General features: G+C 35.9%; 3 protein-coding genes across 3 annotated transcripts; 2 read left to right on the forward strand and 1 right to left on the reverse strand.

Moving 5' to 3' along the window:
• Nucleotides 1-6,382: 6,382 nt before the first annotated feature.
• On the forward strand, nucleotides 6,383-8,545 carry LOC128167444 (uncharacterized). Its single transcript, XM_052833169.1, has one exon. The coding sequence runs from the start codon at nucleotides 6,714-6,716 to the stop codon at nucleotides 8,367-8,369; it is 1,656 nt and encodes a 551-aa protein (XP_052689129.1). The 5' UTR covers nucleotides 6,383-6,713; the 3' UTR covers nucleotides 8,370-8,545.
• A 2,790-nt stretch (nucleotides 8,546-11,335) lies between these two features.
• LOC128167830 (uncharacterized) lies at nucleotides 11,336-13,288 on the reverse strand. The gene is made up of 3 exons (XM_052833756.1): nucleotides 13,116-13,288; nucleotides 12,440-12,556; nucleotides 11,336-11,509 (listed from the first exon to the last, which is right to left on the reverse strand). Exons 1-3 carry the CDS (start codon nucleotides 13,162-13,164, stop codon nucleotides 11,424-11,426), a joined length of 252 nt encoding a protein of 83 aa, XP_052689716.1. The 5' UTR covers nucleotides 13,165-13,288; the 3' UTR covers nucleotides 11,336-11,423.
• A 2,290-nt stretch (nucleotides 13,289-15,578) lies between these two features.
• LOC128167829 (zinc finger protein OZF-like) lies at nucleotides 15,579-21,944 on the forward strand. Its single transcript, XM_052833755.1, has 2 exons — nucleotides 15,579-15,684; nucleotides 19,442-21,944. The coding sequence occupies exon 2, from the start codon at nucleotides 19,547-19,549 to the stop codon at nucleotides 20,660-20,662; it is 1,116 nt and encodes a 371-aa protein (XP_052689715.1). The 5' UTR covers nucleotides 15,579-15,684; nucleotides 19,442-19,546; the 3' UTR covers nucleotides 20,663-21,944.
• Nucleotides 21,945-22,808: the final 864 nt, after the last annotated feature.

Consider the following 22,808-nt stretch of genomic DNA (forward strand, 5'->3'; position numbering starts at 1 on the left):
CTGGGCTGTGCTGGGATCAAAGTAATGAATGTAAAGATCTTGCTTGTGTGTAGGGGGTGGGGTAAAAGTAGAGTAAAGCAAGGATATCCCAGACTGATCTTGCATAAAATTTCAGCTATTTCTGATATGATTGCTAACTACGCCAAACAAAATGTGGTGTACATTGTGTGCATTCATGTAGTTTTATCTGTATAATATTCATTTTCTCATAAAAAGCATTCATTTTTTTTTCAATGAAACAACTCTAGTCTTATAATAAAATAGATCTGAATTTACAATATTAAAAGGACTAAATCCATGTTTAGCTATATATGGCCCTGTGATATCTCAAAAATTAAACTAGATCAAAATGATATAAAATTTGTGTTATGTGTTAGTCTAGACCTGATACTATTTTGACATGCCAGAATTTCCCCGCCAAAACGTCTGCTTGCAAAAATATGTAAATGACAAAACCGGTTCCGGGCCGGTTTTGGGGTAAAATCACAGCATTTTCGTTCTTTGGTGGTGTTTTTCAACAACAGCACACCCTCTGATCTAAAAAATGTTTTTAAATTATGAAATTGTATCAATATAAAAAGAAATTCAAAGTGAAATTTTTTGGATCAGAGGGTGTGCTGTTGATGAAAATTTAAAATGTAAACAAGATGAGGAGCAATCCGGATTTACTTATTTTTTGACAGTATTGCACGTTTTTTCACACCTTTTTGTTTTAAAAATATAAAAACACAAGAATCAGACACATTATGTCATTGTCATTTAAATCTGACAAATAAAAAGGTACAGTGTGTTGTTAATGAAACGTATATGTGATCAATTTTTACACCAAATTTTGCGCATGCACGACATTCCATACATGCTTATTTGCATACGTAAACAAACAGAGGCTTTTACTTTGCGTGATTAATCTTGAAAATACACGGACGGAAGATGAACAAAACCTATAGAAAATGGAGAAAGAAGAACTGTGAAGGTATGTATATGAATTTTATTGAATACGTAGATTTCTGTTGATTTTTTCTTGAATAAATAATATTGTTCGCAACGTTCGTCTGCATGATACTATTTGATAGATGAGAAGATTGGCCAATGAATTGTTCAATCCGTGTGTACGTTATTCAGCCTTAAAGACTGTTCTTATATAGACATGTAATTAAAACATACAAGAATGGTTATTAATCTGAAAATTTGGTCTAAAAACAATTAATATTCGATTACAGTGCATACTGTATAGCAGATGTCATGTAGGCAAAGAGTTAGTCGTCTATATTTAGAAATAAAAATGAAGGACGCAATATACATGGAAAATATATATTCCTATATATTTAGTAAATAAATCAACCTGTATAAACCATAATTATTTTCTTAATAGACGGGAAAACGGCCAAGTGTTTTGTTTTAAAGTTTTTTTAGTGTACTATACAACATATAACTCGATGTTTCTCCGGAGTCTGAATGGCTGAATGGTAGAGTTCTCGATTACAGACACGACGATCCGGGATCGATCACCACTCGGCGCGATTTTTTTTTTCTTTAAATAATGGCTAGAAATATATTGAGTGCACCTTTTTTCAACGGCACTTCTATAAACCCCCCCCCCCCCCCAAAAAAAAAACAACATTTTCCTCATAATAATGGCAATGAAAGTTTATCATCATATTATAGCATATTAGAGTTAATCTAGAAAATCATGCAATACGTGTAAATGATAATATATTGATCACATGTCTAAAACAAAACTTGTAACACAGCTGAAGGTCTGCAGCTCCCCAAAATATTAGAAAGACAGTTCCATTAAATACTTTGGGGGGGGGGGGGGGCACTGTAATTCTACAGTTTGTCAATTTGAGTTTTTCTGTAAAGTTAATTTATACTTGATACATTGCAAGTATTTGCTTAGTAGTAGTAAACATAAATATTCACAATACAATGTCATATAAAATGAAATCTTTATTTTTTAGTGAACATTTAAGTTGTGTATAACTACATTTTTGTTTTGTATTTTCAGAACATAAAAATGAATGAAGATCAAGTGAAAACAGAGAGTAAAAAGATTTTCCCATGCATCCTTTGCAAAAAAAGAACAAGACCAAATGACAGGAAAAAATGTGAGTCAACAGCAATTCGTCGCTTCCTCAGAAAGAACTTTCTTGTTGAGGCAAACTCAAACGACATCTTGTGCAACAAGTGCAGACATCGCTACCATGGACACCAGAAAACTTGCCACCAGACGTCCAGTTCTCTTCCTGTGTCTCGGCCTCCACAACCAGGAGTGTGCAGTCCACCATCCATATCTTTGCCTCTCCAGAGAACACCTTCTTCACATGCCTACTGCTTAATCTGCAAGCGACCGGGTCCTAAACTTGTTGTCGTGTCTCCAGCAGCTAGATTTTCAGCATTTCTTCACCATGAAATTATCATCCCACCTGGAAGCAGATGTTGTCCATCCCACGTTGATGAAGGGGAGTTCAGACCTGGTGTTTTGACCAATATACAGACATTTGAGTCTTCTCTTGTAAACAAGTCGACAGTGCTGGAACTGATCCAAAAAATTCGAAATTATGCCCTCCAGACCTCAACAAGCAGATTTTCTTTCGAACTGTCAAGCCTGAGCAACACTGATTATATTGCACTGACTGGCATCACTAAAGAAAACTTTGAAGACCTCCATTCCTTTATTTCCACTGATATTCGAAACACACAAAACCGAGGCACAAGGATGTCACTTGGAATCTTTCTTCTGAAACTGAGATCAGGAATGTCAAATCAACTTCTGGCCACGATTTTTGGAATTTCAAAGTCTTCCCTCTGTAGAGCAGTAAAATCAGTCCGTACAGCACTCATGAAGTCATTTGTACCACATCATCTTGGACTACAACATACAACAAGAGAAGAAATTATAGAAAATCATACAAGACCTCTGGCACAGGAACTTTTTGGTGATCTTACAAATAAAAAAGCTATTGCTGTTTTGGATGGAACTTATATATATATTCAGAAAAGTAACAACTTCCAGTTTCAACGGAAATCATATAGTTTACATAAAGGCAGGCCCCTTGTTAAACCCATGGTTGTCACATCCACAGACGGATACTTTCTTACAGTTCTTGGACCCTACCTAGCTAGGAATAATGATGCCACTATCCTCAACCATATGCTTCATACCAACGCAGAAGATCTGAAGGGCTGGTTCCATGAAGATGATGTTTTCATTGTAGATAGAGGCTTCAGAGATTCAGTCGAAATGCTTGAGGAGCTGGGAATAAGGGCCGAAATGCCTCGTCTGATGAGCAAAGGGCAGAAGCAGATGACAACCTTAGATGCTAATGCCTCTCGTCTAGTCACCAAGGTCAGTTGTTTCTATATTTTGATTACCAGACCTATAACATAAAATCAATCATTAATCATCATGTCAAAAAAACTTCAATAAAATTACGTTTTCAATAATTCTATATCTGTTCTTATCTTAAATACAACCAAATGCTGTTCCAAATCATTGATTTTATGATTTTCATCATTTATATTTTTTTCTTTTAGTAAAGATATATCCACTGTTAATTTTATATAAGGCACTTTTACCTTTTTTATTAGTGGTGCTTGTTCTTAACTTTACAGATTCGTTGGGTCGTTGAGGCAGCCAATGCAAGGATAAAGCGATGTATAATAAAACAATATTGAATTTAGAGAGATATAAGCTATTATTGTTGCATGCGTGTACCTGCACAAAACGGGAACAAAAATAGCGATGACGTCATGTAATTTAGTAAATTCAGTTTCCTATTTTTTTTTTAATAAAATAGATATAAAAGCAATCACTGTTTTATTTTGTTGTTTATGATAAGAGTGTCTCAGTATTACCAGGAAATGTATTCATCGGTCCTCGGGTCAGGTGTACGGTACACAGGTAGACAGGTATACAGGTGGGCGAGGGGTCAGGTACAAGGCTTGTCTTGTTGACTTAACCTCAGTCAAATGAAGTCGCGAGAAATGCCGAGTAGATGAATTACCATTATTTATATTATTAGACAATGACGTATTTATAAAATCACGAAGGGCAGGGTAATGGGAAATTATCATCTCTGCTCGCCCTCAGGACTCTCAGTACTTTATTGAACTAAGCACCTCGCTGTGCCGATATACTGGTGTGGTCAATGACGCAAGACGTAATTATGTTGTAAAATGAACCAAGTCTGATTAACCGCATCAGATCTGTTTTGAACAGGGGGAGGGTGTGAAAGAGAATACACTATAAACGCGTACTTGTGGTGTTTTTTTTTCGTTTCTATATACAAGTATGTATCTTTCAACTTAAAGTGTTATAGTATTCTTTAAAAATTCAAAGTAACAAGGGAACTTTTAAATCTCGGCAATTCGACAGTATATATTCTAGCTTTTAGATCAGAGGAAACGAAAACTAAATTGAGAGAGATTGAGGAGAAATCGTCTCTCCTCTCTCTCTCTCTCTCTCTTTCTCTCTCTCTCTCTCTCTCTCTCTCTCTCTCTCTCTCTCTCTCTCTCTCTAACGTGGCAGTTTTGTTAATTTTTAAATTATAAATTCTCTGTGTAAAGCCCCAAAGAACATGATCGTAATGATAACATCTCATTTCTGTTTACATCTTTATTATTCAATTCACCATAATGTTATCTGATTTACTCGTGATGAGCTCCAATGCCTTTCCGGTCTAAATTTAGATATACAAACATTCCATACATTTTAATATACAAAAAGTTTTTATAACCAATCAAATAACTAAATTTTCTAAATACAGCAAACAAGAAAGTAATCTATTTTTGACAGTGTAACAATGTTACGAATAAAGGCATTGAATTACGCTCGAATATATTTTCTGGATAAAGAAAATAGCCATCAAATTTACCTTAATTTTTAGATATGACGTCTTATGTTCCAAACTATTATTTAGTAAAAAAAAAACGTTGACATTTTTTAGCTTTAAAATTTTGAATATTTTCCTTTATCTTTATACTGAGCTTTTCTTTTTAGGAGATCAATAAAGTCTAATTAATTTTTTTAAAAATTGGTGGGGGGGGGGGGGGGGCATCCAGCCTTCTAAAGTCTCTTCGTCGTTTTGTCTGTCCGTCCATCTGTCTTTTTAGCTTTTATTGAATCTCTCAATCGAGACATTGTTCCGATTCCCTCCTCCTCACTGACCATGCAGGAAGAAGTTCGGAATCCGCTCCTGATAAACGAAAAGGAGTGAATCTAAAACATCAAAATTACACCCTCGCCATCCCTCTATAACAAAAAATTGTATGAGGTGTTTCAAAACTTCATCCCAATTCGTTCAATGTTCTATTGTTTTAGTCATCGTCCCTCTTTGGCCGAAGAGCCCAAAATCAGGTAGATTTTGGTAAGCTATCGGCGACACATAAGCTGTCATAATTCCAGGTTTAACTGGGTCACGTTATTTAAATAGATTGAGTCATCAGTATTACTTTGTTCAAAGGGGTTTTAAAAGTGAAAAGTCAATTTCTATTGACTTCTACACAGTATGTTTTGTTGTTCGAATATTTTCCACAAGAATGTCAAAAGGATTTTAAACATGTATCAGAAAAAGACCGTGTTCTTTCCAAAATAGAAATATTTATATGTGTTGACAGTTCAGTGAATAAATCATTAGTTTCAAGATTTAATTAACTAAACTGTGTGACAAAGTTTTAGAATTAAAAAAAAAAGTTGCTAAATCTGCAAAAGAGGCCAAACCTCGCTTCTCCCAGCATAACCCAGATATTATGCCATGAACACAGTGAAGTATACTAATTACATTTCTTCTGGAATTGCATATTAATTTTTTAATAATTAATTAATTCATCCCTTAATTTCTGAAGCACAAATGCACGAGCGATATGAATTAATTAAATGGTTTGACAACGGGACAGAACTTTGGGATTATATTATAAAAACAGGTCACCGGATTCTATAATGATACAAATAGAACCCGTAATCCAATCTTATTTAATGACAGTTCTTTGTCAGAAAGTCGTTGACTCCAACAAAAATTACCCTCCACAGTAAAGCAAAGAATCTTGTTCTACTGAATGAGAAAAGTTAAATCGTTCAGACAAACTTAAAAATGGACACAATAGGTATGAATATGAATGTTTTAAATGACCGGCCTTGGGGTTTTTTGGTCAACAAGAAACGTAGGTGTATTAGACCAAGTTCTTTGTCATAAACAACAAAGACAGGAATGGAATCAGGTCTGTAGAACAATAAGATGATGTCATCCCTAAACAAAGGAATTGGCAAATTGACACAGTTTTGTTCATTCTAAACCAAATATTTACCACTATGGGGGACTTAGTCACCCCCACAAATAAAACTGGTGTGGGTAAATTGTACAGACAATAGACTGAGTAGGAGGCTGTATAACCCCGTGAGAATGGCGGACGTCCAAATCCAAAATAAGATTTGAAGAAAACCGTCCGCCGTTGGGTTTCTCAGGCAGACCTATGCCAGCCCCTATACAGACAGTAACTCGTTCTCGCTGTGTGACGGTGTGTTACAGCCCCTGGCTCTGTCAATACACGTTTTTACTGGAGTAATAAGCCCGGCCCGTCTCCGATTCTTCAGCTTTCCAGCCGGTTGAGCGCGTTCAGCCACGATCAATTTCTCCATAACGGGACTGTTTATTCTGCGCAGTGAACGTTAACAGGATTACAGTCAGAGTAAGCTAGACCGCCTCTCTTTCCACATGAGTGCCACGCTATTTCAGTCCTATCCGGACTTGCTCTACCGGTATGCTAATTGCGGGAACGTAAACACGGTACACAGAATGGCGAAAGACATGGGCTCGCTCCCTGTGGCCGTCTGGGACAGCCAGGCCCTCACCCTGAGAGACGTACTCATGCAGGTGGATGTCCCCACCCTGGGGAAAATAGTGAAGGGACAATTTATGAACCTGGGAGTGTCTAAGATTCCGTTCAGGAGCCTACAACAAGAGGTATTGATTCATTCTATCAAAACAAACATTAAAGTGTTGTCACATAGTGTCCAACGGATTGACGGTCGGGACGGTCGGGTACGGCTTCAGCCGCTGGAACAGAGACTGTCGATCCCGATCACATATCAAGGATGGTTCGAACTGTTGTCGGAGGACGGACGGTCAGCTCGGCCTATCGACAGTGTCCTAACTCTGGCCAAAGTGAAACCGAACCGCTGTCTAGTGAGACAGAATATTAAGGCGTTCATGGCAGGGGAGGACGGTCAAATGACGTACGATAAGTCAAAAATAGTTCCCGCGGGGGAGTCCCTGACCCTCATGGGGGACATCACAGTGAAAGCTCCGACGGGGGAACGTCGGAAAGTGTTAAAATGTCGAGATTCAAAAAATGTGATTTTGTTTTTTGATCACGAACAGAGAGGATTGTTCACCCTGATCGCGGGGAGTCAGGATGTGGCGGGTGTGATGACCATTAAAGACATCATTGGGCGCTTCCGCCTCCCCCTCACCGTCAAGTTAGTGCAGGGGGTGTGGCCCAAAGTGGACATTAATCGGTTCACGGGGACTATCCGCCTGGACTGGGTTTACACGGACGAGGTGGCGTTTCTGTGTCCCCTGGACCGCGGAATGTTCCGTATAACCCCTGTACCTACTGAGATTCTAATGAAAGTCTTGCCAGCCATGAATTCCTCGGAGATTTTAGAGAACCAGACTATTAGAGATATCATTACAAAAGTAAACAGAATGGTGGCCAACTACAACAACACCATTCACCTCATCCTGACGGTGCCCGAAGCTGCAATGGCCAAGAACAAATCTCATCAAATGGTCAACATGTTTTCGCCTAAAGAAAATGTTAACGGGCACAGTCGAGTGAAGCGGTCGAAAAGTCGCGAGGACATCCTAATGAACGACGTGGACGAGCTGTATCAGTATCTACGCGACGGCAAAATGCCGCCAAAGGAGAAATTCCACTACGATTCGGACGAAGAGAGCTTTTTTGAAGAGCCCGCCTATGAGAAGTTAGATGACTTCCGGTCTAGATTACAGCGTCTGGAGCGGGGTGAACCGGGGAACCAGAGCAGCCGGTACCGCCCGGCCGATCTCGCCAAACTCGGTCTACACAAAGGCGCCGAGAACCTCCGCTCTGTCGGCGACCACGAGCTGCATAAACCGGAAACACCACCGGAAGTTCCGCCGACACTTCCACCGCGGAGGTATACAAGAGCAGACTCTGCACCCTCAATTCAGTTGAACCAAGTTCAGAAATCTAGTCCCCAGAATGCCGAGTCTTCCAGTGGGTCGAGTCGTGGAGGAGCGAGCAAGAAAGACACAAAGCAGACCAGTAGCAAGACATCCTCCCATTCGTCAGGCAAAAAAAACACTGTGCATACGTTCTACTTATAAAGGGATAGTGATATTTTCAAAGGTGCCAAAATTTTTCTTGTGTTACTTAGAACTTGACAGGAGTCGCAGGATTATTTAAGCATTTCTATATTTGTTTGAATTTTCAGTGATATTTTAACATGTTAATTGATATGAGAATCTCCTTATTAAAAATAAAAACACAAAATAAAATTGTGTGAATGCTTAAAAGGTTGTCCATGTGCGCATTCATGACACAGTTAATCGGTGACCGAGACATGAAGAGCCAAGGACATGCCTTTGGGAGATCCCCGTTAATAATCTTCCTGGTCAATACAGTAATATGAAGCCCCCCCCCCCTTCCTTCTCTCAGCTCTTTTAACGACCGGTAAATCCCAAGCCTCAATTCATCGCACCGAGCTTTCATCGCCTAGTTGCGGATTAACTTCAATAATCATTGATTTTTTTTTCTCTCTAGCGAATGGAAGCGAGAAATATAAGAAGGGGGTGTTTTGTTTCTTTGTGATTTACGACATAATACAGCATCAATACACCGTGGATGACCATGGTAACCCGGGGCTGGTATTGAGACGGCATTCACAAAGGTCCTTTTATGTAGATGTGCGGGGATCGGGTGGCGCAAGGGGGGGGGGTATACATGTTTGGTGAAATAGATTAAAATTAATATGTCTCAGGACCCCGAAGTCTTTTTAAGGTACATGTAATGAAAGGTAAAATTATGAACTGGTTTTTTACAAAATTTAACAATTTATGGAGTATGGTAGGTTACATGTGTTCAGTTTAGTGTCATATGGTTTATTAGTGTAATATGAGCGTGTTGTTACATAGAGTTCCACGTGTTTACAAGTCTCAGCCCGATCATCTCGTTCCGGGCCGCCTTGTTGAGGGAGTGCGCCTCTAGGGTCATTTGCGGTCGCCGTTTCTAGATTTGTAGATTTTGAGGGAAACGGACACGCACGAGTTGGCGCGTAAAATTAACAATGCTTGGTTTCCTAATTAACTAATTTTAACAATTTGAAGGGTTGTCTCAAGTTTGTTCTTTGTTCAGTTTTGTCTACGACCAGGAAAGTGTGTGAGTGTGTGTCACGATAAACACATTGATACAAAGAATAGTAGTTGGTGGCAGTACTAGGGATACACTAAGGATGCGCTGTGATACTGAAACTCTGAAACAAAGCGAACGACATCAATTACACCAGAGCACATTGTTGGTTAAAATAAAATACACACTTCAGAATTACATGTAAATGAGCCACTATTTAAATGATATTTCTACAAACATTTTGCAGGTTCACGATGTTATTGCGTAGTTTTATTAAAATTTCCTTTGTGTTTTTAATTTGTTCATGTGTTGTTATTGTTGATATCAGTTTCTTTATATAAACAAACATGTATATTGTATAAAAAGTGATTTTGAATACAAAGACTGTTATAACTCTACAAAATTAAGATTTTCTTACCGCACAAACACAAATGATTTAACATACGCTTTAAATGGGACAATGTCAGTACATGTATAATTTATTTGTTATGCATTGTCCTGAAAGTTGATCAGAAAACGAGCATTGACACGCAAATTGTTCTTGAACGAACAGACTCGAACACTGAAACTGGTTGATTTTGATAGATTGAAATTTTGATACATGACGATTTCCCTTTTAAGTGCGGCGTAGATTTATATCTGAGTCAGTAACAAGTCTCTCCTTTGTCTACCAGCTAGAAAGAGTTACTTTCACACAATATATTTATCTACATCATGGTTCACTATATAGTGATGGGATTCGGTTTCACTTATCCTTTAAAATATTAAACTTTGATTGTATACGCATGCACTGCATGTTTTTATGCTTCTGCTGTATTTTGATTACAGGTCACATTATTCTACAAGCACTTACCTGATATTTTAAATCCATAAAGATTTCATAGTTGAACTGTAACTATATACAAACTTAAGAGCCATCATTTTATCAATGTTTTATACAGGTAAGGTTTTAGCCCCGTTTCAAATTTGTTCAGGTAAATTGTTATGGTAATTTTTTTTTAGTTCTATTTCTTAACGCGTTCAGTTGGATACATGTTAACTTAATTATTTTCTTCTTTTATATTCATTTTCATGAGAGTTCAAATAGTACAAACACAAACAGATCTAGAAGCGGCGAAGCTGACAGGTCTTCGACTGTCATTTTTACATTTAACCCCCCCCCCCCCCCCCGTTCAGAGCACAAACAGTCAGGTAAAGTAATAAAAAAATTAGATTTTATTATTTAATGTTATGTTTGTTGCTTACGATGTTTAGGAGTAGATCCCAGGGACTATAATATTATGGCGTGTCACATATAGATTTTATAATTACAATGAATATCACATTTCGTTTAGAGATAATACAAAATAAAAAAATAAAGCAAATAATATATGTATATAAGCAATATGATCGAAGACTGTAATTTCAAGCCCTTGGATTTTTTTTATCTGTTATAAAACTGCATACGCTTTGTTTGCTGTTTTTGCTGCGAAATCGAACGTCACACCTGACTGAACAACTGATTTAATCATTTTATCACTTTACTCTTCACCTATTTCAAAAATGTACAGCCATTTCTTTAAGTAGAAAAGTGCATGTTATATAAAACAAACATAACTACCAGTCATGTATTTTGTATATTGCTGAAAGATACAAACACAATTTCTCTATTGCAAAATAGGGGGCGGGGTCGCCTCTCCATTTGTTTAATTAATGTACCTTTTTTATATCAATTTTAATATTAATCAAATCTTATTACCTTTAAAAAAATAAATGTTCATGCAATTTGACCCTCCACTTCTACCTTTGTCCCTTTTCCTTGAAAATGAATTCTGCGCGCCAGTTTTACACTTATATAATACGGTGGGCGACTGTTTCCGCGACGTCACGTTCCGTCATCCAATGAGACGAAATTGGGCAGTAACGACCCCCTCCCCCTTTTTATAACAGAAAAGAATAAAAAATACGAATTTTAAACCTTTATTGAGAAAAAAGTCCGTTGGCTGCAGACAATGGCAGGTACCCCGTCATCAGATACACCTGTGTGTCACCTGTTACAGACAGTAACAGCGCACGAACCGGCAGTAGTAGGTCTGGTCAGGGTTACAGTTGTCCTGGCAGTTACGGTCAAACACACACCCTACAAAGACAAGTCACGGTAAATCATACCGGTAAACATATATATATACAGAAGATCACCCAGGGTACACAAAGACAAGTCACGGTAAATCATACCGGTAAACATGTATGTATAGACTCGGAAGATCACCCACGGTACACAAAGACAAGTCACGGTAAATCATACCGGTAAACATGTATATACAGACTCGGAGGATCACCCAGGGTACACAATGACAAGTCACGGTAAATCATACCGGTAAACATGCATGTATAGACTCGGAAGATCACCCACGGTACACAAAGACAAGTCACGGTAAATCATACCGGTAAACATGTATATATACAGAAGATCACCCAGGGTATACAAAGACAAGTCACGGTAAATCATACCGGTAAACATGTATATATACAGAAGATTACCCAGGGTATACAAAGACAAGTCACGGTAAATCATACCGGTAAACACGTATGTATAGACTCGGAAGAACACCCAGGGTACACGGTACAGCAAAGCATGGCTACAGACCTCATCATTGAGAAATGAGTTTCAGCTTTGCAGATTCATGATGTTATGAACTTCGACGTGCATACGTTTTGCCCCGGCATTTTCCCCAGGATACGCGCTTGATTGAAAATAAGCCGGTGTTTATCTGATGTGATTTTATGTTTTACTGTACATGTATGATAATAATGAATCTGATAACAATCAGCTCGGGCGATAGTGATTATATCATCAGAAATTTAATATGATCTCTTGGTCTGTTAAATTCATGCAGAAATGAATTAACATCTTTGCTTTGGAATGAATTTAATTAAATAGCTAGTACATAATTTATACAAGTAGATGTTTCAGAGCCTGTGAATTTTAAAATCTGAATTTACCAAGAGATTCCACCAGAAGAACACAGCTTTGCAGTTGTACTCATGCACGTGTTGATTTAGTACTTACATGACCCCTCTTTACAAAGACACTGTCCCTGGGAGCACGCTGCTTCTTGACCACTGGGGCACCGAAGGGATGAATTGGTTTTACATTCAATATCCCGATTACATCTTATGCTCATTGCTACAAAAGGAAACAAAACTCCAACTCATCCCAAGCTTTAAAACAATCAACAATGGCTACGATAAATATCTTATTCAAATATTACATCTTTATAATTGACATGGTATCAAAGTCAGTACTCAGCGAGGTTAGGTCCTTTGGTAGGACGTTTGTAAAAAGCTCATATATTAGCACGACGCGCAATGATACCGCTTGATCCGTGCATCATAAGTGTGCAACACAACTCTGTAATACTGAAATCTTAACATAGCTTAGATATTCCCGACGGGATGCCAACCAACAAATATACACTCGTGTAGACTAGAGACTTATCTAACCGAGAAATAAGGGGGTGCGGAATTGTTACTGACTGTTAAATGAAATAATTCCGATCAATCTTAAATATTGCAAGACCCGACCAAAAGGAGACATAAACTTACTAATGAGTGTTTCTTTTTCTTCAAGGCCTTTATATGAGGAGCATATTGTCCAAAAGATAATTACACATGAGCCTATGCGACGGAAATAAATTATAAATGCAATTAATTAAAAGGTTTTAAAAATTCTGCAGATGTCCTACCTGCTATGAACAGACTACAAAGAACGACACATTTGACTAGAAGTTCCATTTTTCTCGTTACGGTTTCCCCTAGTCTATCGGATCAACAATTAATCCGCGCGGCTCCTGGGCTATGTTTATATACCCCCTCCCACTGTCACACGGAGACTGGATGATGTTGCGTAGTTATTCTGTCACCAGGGAACAACTCTCGGCAGAATTGTGAACACATGGTCAGCTTAATCAACAAATTCATCAAAATTAGACATGAAATATAGCTGTAATTAGTACTTATCCGGTTTATCTGCATAACACGTAATTTTGTTGCTATTTGTGATTATTACACCTGACAAACGTTTTAAAATTTTGCAATGGGCTAGATCCTGTTTGTTAAAAAAATTAATGAGTGTGTGTTGTTGTCTTTTTACCTTAAAGCTATTCAGTAATCAACATTTATAACTGCGTACAAAATTCCCTGTCTGTCTATCTCTCATATATATACACACACACTGGGGGGGGGGGGGGGGCAGGTACACTTTTCATATCAACACTTCAATTTCATTGTGTATTTCCTTATTTTCAATTCAATTTTTACATTGTCACAGATAAGTGGGGGGGGGGGGGGGGGGGGCAACTCCATTGTCATGTTGTAAATTTTGAAATTACCTGGTGGCAGTAAATACAAAATTTACAACATGACACCATGTTAATTCAATTTTTTGTATGTATCTTTAAGAAAAAAGTGGCTGCCCCCCCCCCCCCACCCCCCACCCACCCACCCAATGCTACTGTCCTTTACAAAAATTTAGATTATTGATAATCATTATTTGTACATGTACAAATTTTGATTATCAATAATCTAATTTTTTGTAAAGGACACTACGCGTCCCTGTGTGCAGGGCCTGCATAGCCAACCAGATGAATTAAATATAGTAACATACCCAGTATAATAGGTGCGTTGAGTTCATCAGACTGTTACCAACGGCAAATTTGGTCACCAATGTCTACAAATATTCCCAATGGTAGCAATTACTTTCAATTTAAAATGAGGTCTCCAAATCTACCAGCAGCCTAGAGCTTAGCCAAGTTTGCTAGGTGACGTCATTGTGCTAATTTAATGTGGCGGGTTATAAGAAATCTATAGAAACTTGTTAAATAATGATTCGTTGTAAGAATATGTAAAGATCTCGTTGCATGAATATCTTAAATACAATCAAAGACAACCGAGGGCTTTTAGAGTCTGTCTATGTACCCAGGCCCCGCCGTCACCAATATATGTGGTATACTTTTTGCCTGTGTTAAATATGATTGTAAAGCCGAAAAGGGTACAGCTTCTTTCATTATATGCCCTAAAATTCAAAAGTTGTACAAATCTTATATAAATATACAAATATACAATTTTTAAAACGTGTTTGTATAAAGTATCAAGTTATACACATTTATTCTGTATACAAGAGGTAATAATGCATTAAAAAAATTGTCATATTCGTTAGATGTAGTTAAAAAAATAATAATACAAAATGGCATATTTTCACATAGTTTTTTTATGGCGTCTTCACCCACAACAAAAGTTTTTGATGCTTTATATACAACAAAGTTAAAATGTAAATTGCATAGTGGCGCTCGACTGCTTTCTATTCAAAAAACTATTGTAAAATTTAGTCTACTGCTAAATTATAAGAAAAATACGGTACAGGTATAATGCATTTATAATGATAACACAATTACCATTGTAAAAGTCTAATCAGGTAACTATTAATAGCCTGAGATTTTTTTGGTATCATTGTGTGAGTAAATGCTAAATTTCCATCATTTGTTGATATTTTTAAAAATCACTTAAAATAGGTCAACATATGACTTTAAATGTACTTGAACCTAGAGTTCTTTCACAATTATACAATCATTGCATAACTGATGGATTGATAGTCATGTTTTAATAATCAATGACGTCTTTTGTAATATAATTAGGAATAAAATTGTTGTATTTTGATCTCAATTTTTCTGTAGAATAAATCACTAAACAAAGTATTTTTTTATAACTGTGGTGGGAAAAATACAGTTACTGCAGTAAATTTATTAAAGGATAATATTTAGATATTTATACAATGTACCTATCTTTATATAAATAAAAGTATATAAGTGTATTTATATACTCTGTAGATATGTTATAAATTTCTCTCTTCTCATACATTCAGAGAACTGGACTGTGTTTTACAAAAGAGCTTACGACAGAGTCGTAAACATTTTAGTCTCATTGAATAGTCTTTAATGAACAACATTTATTTAATTTTATTTACAACTATGTTGATAAACATAATTACATATTTTACAGCCAATAGAATAAAAATTAATTAGTTCATGAATGATTCTAAGTAATAGCATTCATTAATTTGGTCGTAAGTCGTAAGTTCTTTTGTAAAACTTTCACCACTTTTTCGGAAAAAGATTGCTTTTTCGAATTGTTTTTTCTTTTTAATATGAAGACCCGACGACTTCCGCTTTGATTTGGCGTCGCACTCGCGACATCGGCGTCGGTATATTGCATTTGAAGCGTTTAGATATAAAAGATCTATACAAGGTTGCATTTGCGGTAAGTAATGAAAGCTTGGAAACTTGATAGCACTTTTTATCACCATCAAGTAAATAGGCATTTTGAAATTAATTACAAACATGTTAACATGTAGGCCTAACATGTAAACAGCAGTTTTAATCAGGTTGGGACCAATCGCCCAAATCGGATATACAATAAAACACACCTATTGTTTCAGTAATTTTTCATTATTCATAGTTTTTAAGATTTGTTGATATGTTTTACGGTGTGACGGTTGGGGCGAGCGCAGAAGGAACCACACATATCTAATTCAACCCGTGCCACGGTGGACTTGCATTGCCTAAAACCTTTGGCTCTGTCTCGAAATCTTTTACCACCGCAAGGAACCCGAAGTTATCAAACATTTATTCCAATTGTGCTAATACCCTAAACAAACTACCACTAAGCATCGATTAAATGTTTAACATACTTATTATCCCCTCGCGCAACTTGTTGCGAAGGGGATATAGCATCGCTACCGTGCGTGTGTGTGTTCGTATGTGTGTGTGTATGTATGTATGTGTGTGCACTCCATTTCAATTTTCTAGTAAATTAATAAAAAACCTTCCAATAGAATTTCCTCAACCTTTGCACAAATATGCCTCATTGTAAAAGATTAAAACAAATGCAATGTCATATTAATTGGTCAAATTTTTATGCAAAAACTTAGATAAAATTACACCATTGTTAAGGAGGGGGGGGGGGGGGCATACATTATGACAAAATTCGTTCAAAGCTAAAAAAATATTTATCATAGATTGCACACTTCTGTAAAATAACAAATAAAAAATGCATGTGCCTTTCCAAATCATTAATACTATTACAAATTATTATTTCATTAAATCAATGTCATAATCAATTTTGTATACGAGTTATCAATCGAAATTTCTGAGAAAGAGTTATCAATCTTCCGCTTCACTTCTTTGAAACCAAAGTGAAAGTAAGGAGTTCAAATCAACAACTTGATATTTTTTGGATTTAGATCTAGTACAGGTAAAGAAAATGTAGTTTTTGCAGTAATGGAGGGTTAATAGAATGTGGTCTTCTCATTAACATAATTATATATTGCTAAATAATGCATCCCTACACACAATAACTCATGTCGCGAGGGGATGCTCCGCTTAGCGGGGAATCAAGTGAAGTCGTACCCAACCCGACTCGCACCCAAACCAACTCGTACTCAAATGGTAAGGTCGTACCCAAAACTATGTGGTTCACTCGTACCCAAATATTTGAGTACGACTTCACTAGTCAACTCGTACCCACGGGGAAAATATATTTATACTAAGAAAATAAAATACAATAGTTTTCATTCATATGTTATTTTTTAAATTTATGTTTTATTTAACTTTAAATTAACTTTGCCTGTTGCTTAATTCATTTGATTACTCAAAAAATATGCTTTAATTATTAAACAATATCTAATATAGTGATTTACTTACCGTTTTCTTGCAGGAAACACACCTCTCTCGAACTATGTTGATCTTCCAAAAGTGATGAAAATGTGTGTTTCTTCTTATAATTATGAGCAGCATGTTTATTTTGTGCTGACAAACTCATTGGTTGATCGGTTGAACGGAATCACATTAAGCAATTAATTTTAATTTTAATTGATGATAGTTAACCTGCTCATAATCATTCTTTGATCCGTCGGCATTCAAGTACAGAACTATAGTATACTAGATTTTTATAACAAATTCATTAAATTTGTTATACAATTCGCATATTAATGTTATCGATAATATACAAAACATAACAATATACAAAGAAAAGCCATTCATTTTATATTCTTAGTATAAATATATTTTTCCCTGTGGGTACGAGTTGACTAGTGAAGTCGTACTCAAATATTTGGGTACGAGTGAACCACATAGTTTTGGGTACGACCTTACCATTTGAGTACGAGTTGGTTTGGGTGCGAGTCGCGTTGGGTACGACTTCACTGTAATTCCTTAGCGGTGCCCTTGTTAAATATTTTAGATAAATACAAAGCCGTTTTAGTTTTTTTTAATGTAAATACAATCATATTACTTTTTAATAGGCCTAATGGTAATTAAAATCAGTAAACAATAGGTTGCGTGCATGTTTTCATATTTCTTATTTTTTTGTGTTCCTAATTGTTATCTGACAGTGTGTTTTAATTATTTTCCTCTGTAACATCCAATTTTGTTTTTATTTTATTTTTTACTTATGTATGCATTGTAGACATGTGCCCCCCCCCCACCCCCTTGTTTAGTATGTGATATCCAATATTATCTAAAGGTTTGACCACATATGCAACTAACAAATACATGCAGATATTTTAAGAGTTTATTTTTTTCTCCTTTTTTTTCGGTTTTATTTATTTATTTCAAAATGACGTCCGTGGCTGCATGCAGTTCTAATAATAATTAGACTGTTTTAAAAATAATTTTTTGTCACTTATCTAACGTATCTAACGTATGCATATATGATTGGATCAATACGACAGTAAATTAATTAGATTGCAACTTGTATGTGTTTTACGAAGCAAAAAAAAAAATCAAAACAAAACTAATCAGCTGAAGAGTCGCCGTTAACACTGAGTACTTATTACACGTTACACCCAGTACAGATGCTTGATCCACCTCCAAATGTATCGCGGGAAATTATAGCGCGAGATAATTGTGGGGTCAAACTTAACTTTATTTTGTACCTGACAATTCTCGTAAATTGTCGGATAAATTCAGGGAAGGAAATAACGGCATATGTCAGCAAAAGTTAAGATAGGTACAATTTTTTACCTGATCATATCTGTTGTTTTTAAAGGATTTTTTAAGTTGTTAAATGGAACAGATGTATGCGATTTTGAGGTAAGAATTTTCCTTAGAAACGCTTCCTGTTCCACCATGTTGCTATCCAACGCAAAGGATTATTGGGATATGTAGAACTTTTTCACGCGGGTCAACAAAATTTTCTTTGAACAATGTGCAGATTTCAACTCGAATTTCCTCCGTTTGTACACGTTGTCTTTGAGGACGATAGCAAGTTTATTGTCTCCTAAGACAGCAACTATATCCTGATGCAAAGCCAAGGGAAATATTTGCTGTTGAGGGAGACAATAAACTTTGTCTTAATAGTCAGTAAATAGATATTTTATTATACTGAAGAAAACTTTGATTGTTTGTGATGCAAAATTTCTTGATAATAAACAAATTAGAGTTATCAGACTTTGTTTAACCTAGTGACTCGGATTACACCAGAGGTGTTCCGAGTTTAAAAGCGAGGGAAAACGAATGCCCCTGGTGAATAGTTTCTATGACTACATTCACCATGAGCAGGTAGCATGAAAACTTTCACACTTAGATAAAATAACATGTTTAATTGTTTTTATTTTACACAGAAAATATTCACAGAGGTATAATAAATAACACTAGGAAGGTTATTCAAGCTACGTAGCTAAATCCAGTGATTGTTATGGATTTGGATATAATCTGATTATTATGTAGCAGGGGCAAAAAAGGCAAATTTGAATACAGTGAAGTTTACCCCATAGAATAATCACAACAGTAGGGCACATATACCTACGAGATTTTACGCTGCGTATTGCCCTGCTGTGAACTGCAAACCTTATTATTTTCAGTTAGTGAAAACGCAGCAGACAGTGTTTATTACCATTCTGGATCATTTCAATGAGAAAGTTTTCATTTCATTTTATTTTCCTTTGATGATTGGTATATTCTTAACTTTTTTAAATGATACAACTCTTAGTTTAAAATAAAATGATAAATTTTTGCAGGTTGAGGAGGCTATAAAACAAGAAGTCAAACACCAGATAACACAGTCGAAGATATCCAAGAAAGATTGTATTGTATTGTACAGGGCAAGATTATAGTGGAGAAAAATGGGGAAAAGGAAACCGTCTTCATGTAGAGACAAGGCTATAACATCATCAAAACTCAAGAAAGTTGGAAAAAGGAAACCTATTAAACAAAATGAAGTTAAAGCAAATAATAAAGAAAAAAATTCAAATGGAAATGAAAAGGCTATAAAGAAAAGGCAAAGTAAAGTCACTGAGAAGGTGAAAAAAGAAAACTTAAATGGAAATGAAGAGGTAAAAGAGGAAAATTCAGAAATATACACATGTCCTCATTGTAATAAAAAGTTTGGAAAGTTGAGAAATCTTCGGCGCCATAAAAGGTATCATAGTGAAGTTAGAAATTTTGTTTGTGAAGTTTGCGGAAAATCATACCGTGATAATACAGTTCTAAAGACCCACATGCGTATTCATACTGGTGAAAGGATGTTTGAATGTGAACAATGTGGTAAACGATTCATTCAGAGTTCCTCTTTGAAAACACACTTGCTTTTGCATACTGGAGAAAGGCCACACGTCTGTGACATCTGTGGAAAGTCATTTGTTCAGATGTCCAACTTAAGAGTCCACATAAAGAGACATGATAAGACACTTTACAGTTGCAAAATTTGTTTCCGTGGCTTTGGAGAGGAGAGAAGTTTACAATCACACATGAAGAAACATGAGCAGATGTTTCACAAGCAGTGTAAGTACTGTCAAGAAACATTTAAAAGTGAGTATCTGCTGAAGAGGCATGAGACACGACATGAAAAAGGTGGCACCCCAATCTGTAAGGTGTGTGGGAAAAAGTTCAGCACCCACCATAACTTGAAACGGCATATGATGATCCACTCTGGAGATAAACCTTTTGGTTGCGACGAGTGTGGGAAGGCATTCAACCAGCTGCAGTACCTTAACACCCACATGATGATCCATACCGGCCAGAAACCATTCAGCTGCCAGATCTGCGGCAAGGCCTTCGTTCAGAACCAAAACAGAAAACAGCATCTGAAAACCCACGGCGCTCAGGGCCTGGAGGTGTTACAGAGTCTGAAGCAGTCTGACACTGCCGCCGACACAGACTCGGATTCAGAAACCTCACATGATTCAGCATCAGACAACTCTGATGTTGCATCAGACAATGAGGATCAAAAGGAGCTCTAATGCCCCCCCCCCTCCCCCCCTTATGTAGCATTCAAAGATTTAATTTGATACAGTTTCTGATGACTCTCATTCTGGACATTACAGCATTTATTACTCCTTTTCCCACCCTCCAATCCCTAAAACAATTGGTTTTTATATTATTCACATTTAAGGTCAAGATCTAGTAAATGAAAATTGCCTACAGATTTATGAAATGCAAGACCCAAATTTTTTTCGATAATGTTTCATAACAATAGTTTTGTTTGATATGGTGTACTGGGGCTTAAATTGTTTGTAATCAAGATAAAAAAGTGTTTTAAATTGTTATTTTTTATGAAATATGAAGGAAATAAGGAACAAATCTAGAAATTTTGCCCATTTTTGACAAATAAATTATAACAAAAATGCATACTGCCTCTTCAAAAACATCATTAAACAAGTTCTTGACCTCTTTAAAATGATGTCAAATTGAATATACTTTATCCTGGTTAAGGTGCCTCACTACACCTTGAAAAAGTTTCTCAAATCAGCAGAAAATTACTTGATTATGATAGAAAGCATGATGGATAAGCAGTATATATGTCAAATAGGCGAAAGAATGTCCAATTTTAGTTAAAAGAGGATATTTTTAAAAATTTCATTAGTAAACATAAACAAAAGCCCCAGGTGGATTCGAACTCATGACCTGTTGTTCACAAGCCTGATACTTTAACCACTGAGCTATGATGATGTACATCTGAATTGATTGATACAAACAGTTTAACAAAACATTTAAATCGCCATCTTGTTACGTAGTTTCTTAAAAAGTATGAAGTACCTTAAATATAGAATGTCAAGAAAGTGTTTCATTTTCTACATAATTCCTTAAGAGCCATGAAGTATGGGAAAAAAGATCTATCAAATCTATCATGACATCAAATGATTTCAAGTTGGTTGCATTACCCAGTGAATGAAGTAGTTACTAGTGACTATCTTGCAGTAATCAATTGTCAAATTAATTACATTGTTCTCTATCCTTAACTTAGCCATACTATTGTTTTTAGATGCTTCTCAGCAGACAGCTGCATGTTTTGTATGTATCTTGACTGATTAAGTTTTGTACATAAATATCAACATGTGTTTTATCCTTATGCATGTTTGTGAATTTTGTTCTTTCATTGAGTTTGATTAGATAATCATGTAGTATTGAAATAGTATTCAAAATGCTGAGATTTGCATGCTGATTAAAATTGATGATTATGTTAGTATATCTTTTGCAATTTTCAATTCTTAATTTGGTAATAAATAAATGGTCAAAAGTAGACTTTGTATTTCATTAAATGATGAGAACAATGCCAGTGCCTGCCATGGTCTGCTTTAATTATATAGCCAAAAACATGCCATCCAAAGATTTATTCTTTTATGGTAGTGTAATAATATACATGTGAAATTGTTTTTTATTCAGCCATTACAATAAACAAACTAGTACTTTTTCCTACTTACCATCCGTAGATTATACCAGCAGCCACTACAAGTCACTGTCTTGCGTAATTCAAAGGGAATTGAGCTTGGGGATAAGATTAGCTGAGCTAAATAAACTTTAATCAGTCGGTCTTACCTTATTCTATTTGTAGAATTCCTTTAAAGAAACGCATTAAGATATACATGTCATTTTTGTCTTAAATGGAAAATTCCTATATTCTGTTTAAGATGTGCTCTTGAATTCTTACTGGCTGTATAGGCGCTCCCCAGCTATTTTTGTAAATGACGAACGATATCTATTTATAAGTCTAGCGAGTACCCTCTATACAGTATACCCTCTTTACTATAACGTTATGATTTTAAAGTATAGAAGGTAGACATGTATAAATATTTACATTTGCAAATATTTTTAAAGAAGTAGACAGCAATTAAAGGGGTATTACCGTAACATGACGGTGCAGCGTAAAATTATTTGTCAATGAATTTTTTTTGTTTCATGACTACTTTCTTTCCTTGCAATGGAGATATTTTGATAGGAATTCTCCCCCTTTTCTGGCATCATGATTTTTTTTAACAATTTTAATTTCCTGCAATAATTATTTTATTAAATAGAATTTATTTGTAAATTATATTCATTAAATTTCAAAATTATTGCCTCATTGGCTTTTTTGCATAGCAATATCATAATTTAAATAAAATATTGCCA

The sequence above is a fragment of the Crassostrea angulata genome, chromosome 10, assembly GCF_025612915.1.
Source record: "Crassostrea angulata isolate pt1a10 chromosome 10, ASM2561291v2, whole genome shotgun sequence".
Lineage (NCBI taxonomy): Eukaryota > Metazoa > Mollusca > Bivalvia > Ostreida > Ostreidae > Magallana > Magallana angulata.